Below are 13,756 nucleotides of genomic sequence, written 5' to 3'. Positions count from 1 at the left end.
CAGGAAGGCTGATGTTTCGGGCCTAGACCATTCTTCAGAAATTCCTGCTCCTCTGAGGCTGCTTGGCCTGCTGTGCTCATCCAGCTCTACACCTTGTTATCTCAGATTCTCCAGCGTCTGCAGTTCCTACTATCTCTATCAGCAATCTCACCTCTGGGTCAGAAATCTGTAGATTTAAATCTTACTCAGCACCTGAGCACACAAAAAAAAACAAGCTGACTCTCAAGTGCCAGGAAATTCTGGTACAGTTTGAGGTGTGGTCTTTCACACAAGCTGGTAAACTGAGGTTCATCTGCCCAATGAAATGAATGTTAGAACAATGCCCCAGCTAATATCTATCCCTCTAACAACATCGCAAAAACAGATTATATCAGTCATTATCACATTGTTGTTTGTGGGTGCTTGTGGGAGCTCAATTTATTTTTCTTGAGTGGGATGTGTTTCCTGATGTGGTAAAACCAGCATTTGTTGTTCATCTCCAGCCACTCTTAAACTGATTGGCTTTCTTGGCCATTTCAAAGGGAAGTTAAGAGTCAATCAGATTGTTGCAGACAAGAAAGTACATGTAGGCCAGACCAAGTAAGGACAACAAGTTTCCTTCTCTAAAGAATTAATAAATCAGATTTTGTTTTAAACAAGAAATGACAATGGTTACATTGGCTACCATCAGACTAATTTGTAGCTCCATGGTGAGATTTGAACCCATGATCCCAGAACATTAGCCCAAAGCACCAGATTACTAGTTCAGTTACTTTACCAAAATGCTGGAGCTTTCCCATTGCCATGTAATCCATTTGGTTTATCTTTGCCCTCTTAGTTAACCTATGTATAACCTTTTGTAACTCCCTTGTATCCTCTTCGCACCTATATTTGCATCATCAACAAATTTGACAACCATACTTTCTGTCCCTTCATCCAATTCATTAATAAATGTAACAAACTGAGACTCAGCACTGATACCTGTGGCACACCACTTTTCCCGAATAGAAAAGGATGCATTTATGCACACTGTTTCCCGTGAACCAGTCAATCTTCTATCCTTGCCAATTTGCTAACTTCCACACCGTGAGCTTTTATTTTCACAATAACTTTTGATGTGTTATCATATTAAATGCTTTCTGGAAATCTCTGTATAGTTGATCTGCCAGTTCCCCTTAATCCATAGTAGACCTACTTCCTCAAGGAACTCCAATAAACTGGTCAAACTGTAGTTCCTTTTCACAAAATTATGCCTGATTCCCTTGAATGTTTCTAAGTTCCCCGCTATAACATCTTTAACAGTAGTTGATATTATTTTCCCCATGACATAAGTGTTAAGTGAACTGGCTTATAGTTTCTTGCTTTGTGTCTCCATCCCTTTTTGAATAAAGGACTTACATTCACTATTTTCCAATTTAATGGAACCTTACCTGGTTTTGGCTCCATCACAGAATATATTTATATCAGAGACAGACTAATACTCGGTCTCTTTTGGAATCAAGGGATTTTATGAGTTGGCAGAAAAGTGGTGTTGAAGCCAAAGATCTGTCAAGATCATAATGAATACTGGAGCAGATTCAGCAGACCATATGGTCTAATCTGGCTCCTATCCCTTGTCTTCTTGCATTTTTATGTTCTTGTGCTTTTAGATGGACTTTCTATTTGCTCTGTTAGCAACTCTTGGTACCTTATTACACGAGTTCAAAAGTAATGGTCACCAGTGAGTGGGAATCAGCAAAACTAATTTGCCAAGACTAACAGGTTGAGTAAGTAAGAGGAAAAAGAGGAAAAAGAGGAAGTAATAAAGAGGAAGTAATAATAGCAACAATCATCTGTTGTTCAGTTAGTATTTTTTTTCCAGGACAAAGTTGTGCTTACACTTTTAAATGGAATTTTCTTTCCGCCAAAAGCAATAGATAGTCCTGATTTGAATCAGACTCTTTATGTTCTTCCATTATGTTTACTGAATGAGCACAAGCTTCTCAGTTTCAGAACAGCTGGCACACTTGGAGCACGCCTGCAGACCTATGCTTGTCATGCCATGTCTGTATATCTTGGCAGAGAAGCATTGCAAGAACAAAGCGAATAGTACAAACAGAAGCAGGCCAAATTTTCAGAGAATCTTAGCAATGTATCAATAACACTTGGGTTACTTGTCTGTTTTTCTTGGCAGCCCATGGTCCAGGACTTATGCATTTTATTTATTTAGGATTAGATTAAATGTTTTTTATTATAATAAACTATTTTCCAATGCTTAATTTAAAAAATGCTGCGATTAACTCGAAAAGATACAGGGATGGAGGAAGGATTGTGTCTATCACATCCAGATGAGCGCATGAACCACTGGAGGTTATTCATGAGAGTTACATATTTAGCCTTTGTCTTTGACATTTAATGTCTAGCCAGTTCATAAAATTAAAATTGGTTAATTAATATTAGTTTTGCAATTTTTAATTCTTTTTATTTACGAGGTTCCATGCTTGGCTCACTAGTGGAAGTCTCACCTCGAAGAGAAGGATTCAAGTTTCAGTTCAAGACTTGAGATCATAATCTTCTCTGAAGGATAAGAAGGTAAAGCATTGGGTTCTGCGTGTTGAGGTGTTAAATTCTATCTGTGTGCCAATACAGCCATTACAAGTCATTTCACTTCACTTCGGCAAAAATATACTGTCAGGCTAACTACTCAATTGTTGTCTGAAAAACTTTGTTGAATGCAATCTGCTGTTGTGTTTGCTACAGAACAACAGTGTCTTCATTTCAAAATGAATGCAAGTTTTTTTTCTCCCCTAATGTAGCTATCTGTGGAACAATTGGAAATAAACAAAGAAAAATCTAACATTGGCGCTGAATTTCATTCCAATCTTCAATACTCAATGATAGTGAAAAGAAGAATGTATTTGTACATTTTCTCAAAACCCTGTGGCTCCCTAGGCTCCTTTACAGCCAATTATTGTGCTAAGCGTGATGGGGGGGAACAATCAAACTTTGCAGCGCTAATTTATCGAGGAGTACTAGTCATTTGCTGACATTGTATCCAGAAAGTCTTGCTTGCAACATCACTACTGTACTCTGGACAAGTTAGACTGATAGATAACAGGCACATCTGCTCCCTGGATCACATGATTTTTTTTTCTCTTTATTCATTTACAGGATGGGGGCATTGCTGGCTAGGCCAGCATTTATTGCCCATCCCTAATTGACCAGAGGGCAGTTCAGAGTCAACCACATTGCTGTGGGTTTGGAGTCACATGTAGGCCAGACCAGGTAAGGATGGCAGTTTCCTTCCCTAAAGGAGTGAGTCACATTAGTGAGTCAGTTGGGTTTTTCTGACAATCGGCAATAGATTCACAGTCATTATTAGACTCTTAATTCCAGATATTTTATTGAATTCAAATTCCACCATCTGCTGTGGCAGGATTCAAACCTGGGTCCCCAGAACATTACCTGGATTTCTGGATTAACAGTCCAGCATAATACCACTAGGCCATTGCCTCCCCAGGCAGAAGTAAAGAGCTTAAGAACTCTGAAGGTGCCCCAAACTTTGCTTGCTGATTTCTGGCTTCACCCAGACTGAAGTCTTCACAGTAACATTTACATTTGACCTCCTGCAGTTCCAACAGTGCTAAAATCTCACAAGTTAACTATTATTCCCCTTCCTCCTAACTTGCAGAGAACAACTCTGGAAAAACTGTACCATCTTTCATGGGCATACTTTATAGAGGATATATAGTAACAAAAGGACAAAGAGAAACCAGACATGTACATAATGTCACTGGGTAAACAGAGGTGTCTTGAAGCCCTCTGAGGAGCTCTGTCTTCAAAGTATGTGATTGTATAAAGCTATTACTGCACATCTTTGTGCTCTTCTTTGTATACATTTTCATGATTTTGTGGTGCTGGGCTATGGTGGACAAGTCAGAAGTCACATGACACCAGGTTATAGTCCAACAAGTTTCTTGGAAAGCACAAGTTTTCGGAGCACTACTTCTTCGTCAGGTGCAGTGAAGAAAACCACACAGGAACAGATTGAAACATGATGGGCAGAACCTCTAGTCTTTCCTTCCTTACATTGTTTAAAAACCACCTGCAAGTATTCCATTCAGGCATAATGATTTAAATACATTCAAAAATGATAACCTTGTTATTTCCTCTATCACTAACTGCATCCTATCCAATATCCCTCCTTACTTAACTAGAATGTCTCCATCCTGCATCAGTGCGCTCAGTTGTGAAGACAGATGCAAGGTATTCACTAAGAACCATACCTACTTTTTCCATCCCTGACATGCAGGTTACTTTTTCGATTTTCATTAGGTCCTACCCTTTGTTTAGTCATCCCTTTGCTCTTTACATAATTATAAATGTCTTTAGTTTTTTTTCTAGCCAATAGTTTTTCATATGCTCTCTTTGTCTTCCTCAGTACCTTTTAAATTCACCTTGCACATTCGACACTCTTTTGGGTATTCTGCAGTATAATGTTTTCAGTATCTGGCATAAGCCTGACCTGCTGTGTTCCTCCAGCATCTGCAGTTCTTGCTATCTCTAAGCCTTATCCTACCTTGTATTGACCTTTAACGTTCAAGGAGATTCTAGAATTGGGTATACCACCCTCTACTTTGTGGGAACACTTCTTTTTAAATATTACATTCTTTCCTTGAACATGTGTCTCTGCTGTGACATTGATTTACCTTCAAGTCACAGTTTCCAGTCCTGATTAACAAATCACATCACAGCTTAAAACTGGCCTTTTCCGAATTAGTACTCTCATTTCTGGTCTACCATTTTTTTCTTTAATTATATTAAATCTACATGAATTATAACCATTCAAAGGATCTCCCATGATATTCATTCCACATGCTCAGTTTTACTTCCTAAACTAAATCCAGGTCCAACATTTCTCTGATAACAAGGTGTAGAGCTGGATGAACACAGCAGGCCATTTCTGAAGAAGGGTCTCGACCCGAAACGTCAGCCTTCCTGCTCCTCTGATGCTGCTTGGCCTGCTGTGTTCATCCAGCTCTACACCTTGTTATCTCAGATTCTCCAGCATCGGCAGTTCCTACTATCTCTCCACCATTTCTCTGTCAAGGTTTTTAAACACTGGCTACGTAAGTACTTTTGAAAGTGCCACTATTCCTTCCATTGATTTTATATCTACTAAGGCAGGAGAAACTGCCTCCTGTTACGGTCTTGCTGTTTCTGCAATTTGTCGCAAGATTACCTAAATTTTGGCTGTTTTATCTCTCTGACTATTTGGGGATCAATAATATACTCCCAGTAATGATACTGCCCTACATTTGCTCTTCAGTTATACTCATGTGGCCTCATTTGATGGTTCTTCCAGCATATCATCCTACTATCTGTTCTTGCTCTTCTTTCAATAGTGACTGAGGATATTTTACATCCACCTGAGAGAACAGATAGGTCATCAGCTCAACATCTCAAATGAAAGACAGCACCTTCAAAAATCTGCACTTCCTCAGTACCAACATTGGTGTGTCAGGCTGGACAACATGCTCTGGTCCTGGAAAGGAGCTTGAACCTTCCAATTTCTAACTCAGCAGGTTTGCTGTCAACTGCACCAAGACCAACATTTAAACATTTTATTTCGCTTTGCACAACAAAGAACAAACTTTTACTCAGTGCTGAATTATACAATTAACAATTGACCCTTATTCAGATAGATTTTTTTTTAAAGTTTTCTTTTTCCTCTGAAAGGCATGAAGTTCAAAAAGCCTTTCAGTTCAAAATTAAAGATTTATTGTATATACATAGAATAATTAAATCATTGTTTTAGCTCAGAGATAGTTTTAGCTGTACTGTTCTGAAATCTGCATCTATCTTGACTGATTCATAAAGAAAATCACAGAATTGTTACAGCACAGGAAAATGCACGAACACACTGCCAAATCCAAAAGCATGTCAAAAACACTGCAGAGTACTTGCAAGCACTTGTTGGAAACGGTTATTGTCTGGGACTGTGTGAAGTGAATTACCACTTTTCAATCCATGTGTGAATGCTGGCCAGTCTTACTACGTATTCAGTATGAGACTTACAAATCGTGCTAAACACTGCAATGTCATCAAAAAAATATACCCACTTATGGCCTTATTTTGATTCAAAAGTCATTGGTGAAGCAGCTGAAGATAGTTGGACCTAGGACGCTACCCTGAAGAGCTCTGCAGTTATGTCCTGGAGTTGAGATGACCATCCTCCATCCTAAGTATGGTTACTGCATGTACTTTCTCCAAATTGAGGATACTAGTATTACTTCAGCAGTTGGGGCTGTGACACATTAGACTGGCATCCTTTTGGCACACACAAGATGGCCCTGATGTGTGCCCTTCTAACATAATACTGTACATAAAGTGACCAGTAGCTTGAGCGGGCATACTGATAGCAATTCAAGCCTCTGTACTTCTGTTACAAGTGACGCTACATGAGGCAATTTCTCACAAATAGGACAAAATATGCAGTAAATACATGAGTATCTGTGAAGAAAGGGAAGCATTTTTGATTGTAATCTTTCATGGAAGCTACTTGGCCAAACAGCTGATATCTGAAACATCAAAATCATTCCTCCTAATGACCTGCTGCACATTTTCAACGTTTTTATTTCAGATACTCAACATTTTCATCTCATTTTGTACAAAACACCTAGCTTTAAGACAAGAAATAAATAGTTCTTACCTCAATAAGACCACACTGTCTGACATGAAGGCACCGATAGTTACATCTGAAGGAAAAGAAGACACGCTGATAATTTATCAATCCAGTACTCTTTCTCTTCATGAGAACTTCCTTTGATTTTTTGCAATTAGGCAATCTTTTTTAACCACTGAATCAATGAAATGACAATGCTTTGATAACTTTTCATGTTTTTCACGCAAAGGGCAACTCGATCACACTTGGTCTGGAGGATTGTATTTAGTTCAGGTCACCAGCACAATAATATGCTTTGAAAAAATTACAATACAGGTTCACCATAATGAGACCAGGGCATGAAGGGTTAAATTGTCCAGACTGACTGTATAACCGTGGCTTGCATTTCCATGAGTTGGGAACTTCCAGGGGTCATTAAAATGACAGAGTGATTCGATAGAAAACCAAAAGAATTGTGGATGCGGGAAATCTGAAACAAAAACAGAAATTGCTCGAAAATCTCAGCAGGTCTGGCAGCATCTGTGGAGAAATCAGAGTTAACTTTTAGGGTACTGACCCTTTTTCAGAATGGATTCACAGATGATTTGATAGCCTAGATACAGAGAAAGTACTTTAACTGATGGAGGAATCCAGATTAATGGACAGTATCTCTTAAAAATAGAGAGTTAAATTAGTTGGGAGATTGGGACTAGTGAAATTTTCAAGATAAATTTTGCAGTGAAATCTCTGACTTTATTTTCCCCTGTTCCTTGTGATACTGATATGTTATGGATATCAGATGAGTGAAGGCTTGTACCTGGGATTCTCTATCAAGACAGGGCCTGACATAATCCAAACATAAGGAGTGTTGATAGCGTTGGCAGAATTTTCCACAAGTGACACAGAGAAAATCATGAGCAATACAAGCACGACAAAAGTTGCTGGAGATCACAGCGAGTCAGGCAGCATCCACGAAGATTGAGCAACCTAACATTTCAAGTCTAAATGACTCTTCATCAGAGCTGAAGCAAAGCGTGGAAGGGGCAGCAGTTCTTCCCACCCCACATCCTGCAAGGATTCTATTCAATTCTCCCAGTTCCTTTGCCTACATGGTATCATCTGTTCAGATGATGTCACCTTCCAAAACAGTGTTGCTGACATGGCTTCCTTCTTCCATAACCACCTGCCCACAAGGCCCTCAACCACATCCAAACTATCATTCATGTTTCCACCCTTGCCCCTTCCCATCACTCATCACAGCATGATTGGGGTCCCCCTTGTCTTCACTTTTCATCCCACCAGCCTCCGCATTCAAAAGATTATTCTCTACCATTTCAGGCAACTCCAGCACAACACCACCACCAAACACATCTTCCCCTTAAAACTCCCTGTCTGCATTTCGCAGGGATAGGGACACCCTAGTCCATTCCTCAATCACTAATACCATACCACCCTCCCCACTTCCCACGGCACTTTCTCATGTAACCGCAGAAGGTGCAAAACCTGCCCCTTCACCTCCTCCCTGCTCACCATCCAAGGGCCTTAACAGCCTTTCCAGGTGAAGCAGCATTTCACCTGTACCTCCTCGAATCTTGTGTATTGTATTCGCTGCACCCAATGTGGCTTACTCTACATTGGAGAAACCAAAGGCAGACTGGGTGACCGTTTGCAGACACCTCCAGTCCGTGTGCAAGCATGACCCCGACCTTCCATACCCGGTCATTGTAACACAGCGCCCTGCTCGCATGCCCACGTGTCTGTCCTCGGCTTGCTGCAATGCTCCAGTGAATCACAGTGCAAACTGGAGGACCAAGATCTCACCTTCAAACTGGGCACTTTACAACCTTCTGGGCTCAATACTGAGTTTAATACCTTCAAATTGTGAACCCATTCCTTCCCTTTCTTTTAGCTTTGCTTGTTACATTCTGTCAAGATGACCTCTCTCCCCTACTCCCACACAAGTGGTACTGCCTGTTCTTTTCAGTCTGACAGTTGGACAGACCATTGTCCTGCTACTCTCGCAGTTCAGATTAAGTGATCGGAATATTAATATCCTTTATCCCCCAGCACCCCAAAACCCCCACCCCGCCCCGCACTACTGCATAAATGCTATCCTCTCCACACTTCACTTCAGCTCTGATGAAGAGTCATTTAGACTCAAAACATTAGCTTGCTCTCTGTGTGACCCACTGTGATTTCCAGCATTTTTTGTTTTCAGTACAGGTTCCAGGCTCTGCAGTAATTTGCTCCAGCAATATAAGGACACTTTGTTTCTATATGCATACTGGTGTCGAGTTAAGATTGATAGTTACCTGTTAGAAAATAGTGGAAGTGAAGGATGACTAGGGGCTCCTGCGGAGGTCATGGTGTTCACACCTTTGGAACAAAAGGTCCAGGTTCAAGGCTCACCATGAGATATAACGGCCACAGACATGTGTCATAACATGTCCAAACAGGTTGATTGACAAGAAGAAAATACAGAGATGCCTGATAGAGGTGTATAATTTATAAAAAGGGAGGGATTCCTGGGGAATGTACAATGCTAATATCTCAAAAATGTCAGTACTTCAACAATTTCAGATAATGTATGTTAGTGATGTAGAACAGGTACAGTCTTCCCAAAACATGACTGAAGATTCACTTAATGATTATACAAGGGACTGGAAAAAGAATCAGGAGGCTCTGCACAATGTCAAATTTCACCATAATTTCTCTACAGATTAATATATCACTCAAACAGTAAGTGTGGTCTCAGTCTGTAACTTAATCAAGGAGGTCCAATGATTTAAGGGTCTGTTTATTTCACCTACTCCTGGCCCATATCAGGTGAGCTGCACACCTTAAGTCCATGTCAATATGTCCATCAACTGAATGTTTTACACGTTAAACTTAATACACACACACACACACACACACACACACACACACACACACACACACACACGAGTGGGGACAAACAAAACACTTGCATTTGTATTGTGTCTTTCAAAACCACCAAATGCCCCAAAGCTCTTGACAGCCAATGAGTGGTAATTAGTCATAATCCAGGAAGACACATGCGAATCTCTCTCTATTGGCAAGGCATCAATCCACATCAAGTATGGGGAAAGCTAAGAAGGAAGACCTCCATAAACTACCTCAGCCAGAATGGGAATTGAACCCATGCTTTTGGCATTATTCTTCACCACACTCTAACCATCTAAACTAAATGACCCCACACAATGAGGACCTGTAACTGTAGTCTCTACTGTTACGCAAGAAACATGACCACACTTTACACATAGCAATCTCCCACAAATAGGGATGATGACTAAATAAGGTATTCTTGTGATGTTAATTGAAGGATAAATATTGACCAATAATCCAGCTCTTCTTCAAAACAGTGCTTTGGGATGTTTTACATTCACTACAGAGGGCAGACAAAGCCTCAATTTAACATTTCATCTGAGAGGCTGTACCTCTAACAGCACAGAATTTCATCAATGTAGCTCAGATTTTTGCATTCAAGTCCTGGAGTAGCCCCCAAACCCACAACCTTCTGAGTCAATGCTGCTACCAAGTGAATCTTAGATCTTAGAATCCCTACCGTGTAGAAACAGGCCCTTCGGCCTAACAAGTCCACACCGACCCTGAAAGCATCCCACCCAGACCCATCCCCCGATAACCCACCTAATCAACACATTCCTGAATGCTATGGGCAATTTAGCATGGCCAAGCCACCTTGCCTGCACATCTCTGGACTAGAGGAAACCAGAGCACTTGGAGGAAACCCACACAGACACAGGGAGAATGTGCAAACACCACATAGCCGGTTGCCCAAGGGTGGAATCAAACCCGGGCCCCTGGTGCTGTGAGGCAGCAGTGTTAACCACTGAGCCACCATGCCGCCCTACAGTTTCTTGATCTGTAATTCTTGTATGTGGCAAGAATTGGTGGAATGGAACTGAAATTACAGAATTATGGCAAAATGGAGTCTTTGTTGCTTGTTGCCCATGGTATTTTGTCTAACATCTATGCTCTTGGTATCAATGTATTCTTTACAATTTACGGATGGAATTTCCTTCCCTAGAGCATAGGAAACCATTTAGCTTATTGTGTTAGCACTGGGTCTCTATATGAGTAATTCGTACGGTGCCAAATTCTCACCTTCTTCAATGAACCTGCCTTCACCACACTCTTAGGTAGAACATTCTCAATTATCATCACTCAACAACATGAATAGATTTCTAACAATGTCTTCAAAGCATTTTTCACCAATTACCTTGAATTTTGGCCCTCTCATTCTCAAACCTATGTCAATAGAAACAAGATCCCTTATAATTTTGAAGACCTTTATCAAATCTTCTCTCAATCTTCTCTTTGCCAAGGAAATCAATCACATTCTCTAAACTTCAAACCTAAATGATGTCATGATCATGGAGTTTGTTTACTCCACTCTCTCTAGGTTCTCACATACTTCCAAGCATATGGTGCCCTAAACTGAACACAATACTCTAGCTGAGGCTGGACCAGTATTTTATAAAAGTTTAACATAACCACCTTTGTTTTTTAAACTATGCCCGTGTTAATAAATCCTGATGGCGTATGCTTTAATAAGTGCTAACTCAATCTGTTCAGCAACTTGCAATGCCTTACATAGATACACCTAAATCTCTCAGCTCATACACCCTTTTAGAATGTGCTCTATATTTCATATTATCTATGTTCTTCCAACTAATGAATCATTTCGCACTTCTCCACATTGAATTCCATCTGTAAGTTGTGCATGCATTCTACCAATTTCTCCATTTTCTTTTGAAGTTCTGCACTATCTCATTCTCAACTCATTATGCTTCCAAGTTTTAGATCATCCACAATCTTCTAAGATGTATCTAGTAAAAAATGTAAAGTCAGCACAGTCTCACTTACAGAGAAACGACTCATGGTGGTTTAAACAAGATACCAATGTTTTAATCAAATAAGGAAGTAGCATAAAGAAATGCAAACAAAATGCGAATGCTTAAAGATCATTCCACCTTTGCAAAGATTTTTCCATCTAAAGATGATACTATAACCCTGGTAGTTCAAGCTAAAGGCACAATTAAAATTGCTTCAATAGAAGAAAGTACAGGTATAGTCTTAGCGAAGATTCAGGCACTTAAAAGTTGATCGTGCTGATGGGCCTGATTCCATCTGCTCCAAAGTGTACACGGAAATGAAGGATATTGTATGCTGAGCCAGTGGCTCATATATTTAACAACTGGATGTGTTCCAATCGATTGAGAAAGATGTCTATGGCCCTATTATTTAAGGAGATAAAGAAATCAGACCGTCTGACTAATAAACCTGACAGTTTGACATCAGTTGTAGGGATGTTATTTATGACTATTTCAAGAGGTTAATGGATTTTCAAGGATTTCCAGCATGGTTTCAGGAAACCCATTGACATTGTGTACAGAGATTTACTAAAATGTGTTTGACAAAGTGCCATGTAGAACATCATTGGAAAAATATAAATCTTAGGAGAGTGTCAGACAGATAAAATAGGATTGCCCATCTAAGATTGACCCTCATCTCCAACATCCCTTTTACATCTCGTCTCCCAAATCCATGCCCTTTGTTCCCGTAGCTACACGTTAGAATTCCTACAATCATGTCCTCTCTTTGCCACAGTTCTGAAAAAAACGTGTATCAAAGTTATAAATTGATCACAAGAGGGGGACCTTGAGAAATGATTACAAGATAATGCCGTAGTTTAGAGATCAAGGAAAAGACGGGCAGAATGGTGTTCTGTAACAGTATCCAAGTATAATGCAGATCACCAGATTTAGAACATCATGGATTTTGCATTGCTGCATTGGTTTGTGAACAAGAAGAATATCAGGGTTCCAGAGAAGATGCTAGTGAAAGCTATCAGATTGATTTTTTGCCAGTATATGCTCCAAGGATTCATACTTATTTTTTAAAGGAATTGAGAGACATATTGAGTTTATTAAAATGAGGAGAAAATAGATTCTGTCCAATTGAAAAGGTTATTTTTAACTGGGATAACAAGGTGCAGGGCTGGATGAACACAGCAGGCCAAGCAGCATCATAGGAGCAGAAAAGCTGACGTTTCGGGCCTAGACCCTTCATCAGAAAAGGGGCAGGGGAAGGGGGCTCTGAAATAAATAGGGAGAGAGTGGGAGGCGGATAGAAGATGGATAGAGGAGAAGATAGGTGGAGAGGAAACAAACAGGTCGAAGAGGCGGGGATGGGGCCAGTAAAGGTGAGTGTAGGTGGGGAGTTAGGGAGGGGATAGGTCAGTCCAGGGAGGACGGACAGCTCGAGGGGGCGGGATGAGGTTAGTCGGTAGGAAATGGGGGTGCGGCTTGAGGTGGGAGGAGGGGATAGGTGGGAGGAAGAACAGGTTAGGGAGGCGGGGACGAGCTGGACTGGTTTTGGGATGCGGTAGGGGGAGGGGAGATTTTGAAGCTTGTGAAATCTAGAAACCAATATTCATTTCAAGCCCACCGACTCCCACAGCTACCTAAAATACTCCTCCTCCCACCCACCTTCCTGCAAAAATGCTATCCCCTATTCCCAATTTCTTCACCTCCGCCGCATCTGCTCCCAGGATGAGGCATTCCACTCCCGTACATCTCAGTTGTCCTCGTTTTTCAAGGACCATAACTTCCCCCCCTTAGTGGTCAAGAACGCCCTCAACCGTGTCTCCCACATCTCCCGCAACTCATCCCTCACACCCCGTCCACGCAATAAGAACCAAAAAAGAATCCCCCTCGTCCTCATGTACCACCCCACCAACCTCCGGATCCAACGCATCATCCTCCGACACTTCTGCCATCTGCAATCCGACCCCACCACCAAAGACATCTTTCCCTCCCCACCCTTATCTGCTTTCCGGAGGGACAACTCTCTCCGTGACTCCCTTGTCTGCTCCACGCTCCCCTCCAGCTCCACCACACCCGGCACTTTTCCCTGCAACCGCAGAAGTGCTACACCTGCCCCCATACCTCCTCCCTCACCCCCATCCCAGGCCACAAGAAGACTTTCCACATCAAGCAGATGTTTACCTGCACATCTGCCAATGTGGTATACTGCATCCGCTGTACCCGCTGTGGCTTCCTCTACATCGGGGAAACCAAGCGGAGGCTC

The 13,756-nt window shown here is 41.2% G+C and overlaps 1 protein-coding gene across 1 annotated transcript in view; it reads right to left on the bottom strand.

Annotated features, from left to right (window-relative positions):
* LOC109931903 (integrin alpha-9-like) overlaps nucleotides 1-13,756 on the bottom strand; it is a 153,395-nt gene that overhangs the window by 23,889 nt on the left and 115,750 nt on the right. The window contains exon 15 of the mRNA XM_048595627.1: nucleotides 6,671-6,716. Coding sequence (XP_048451584.1) covers nucleotides 6,671-6,716 — 46 coding nt within the window. The remainder of the gene's footprint in view (nucleotides 1-6,670; nucleotides 6,717-13,756) is intronic.

Source organism: Rhincodon typus, chromosome 4 (genome assembly GCF_021869965.1).
Source record: "Rhincodon typus isolate 14 chromosome 4, sRhiTyp1.1, whole genome shotgun sequence".
NCBI lineage: Eukaryota > Metazoa > Chordata > Chondrichthyes > Orectolobiformes > Rhincodontidae > Rhincodon > Rhincodon typus.
The sequence above is the reverse complement of the archived record's forward strand: the minus strand, read 5'-3'. Positions and strand labels throughout refer to the sequence as shown.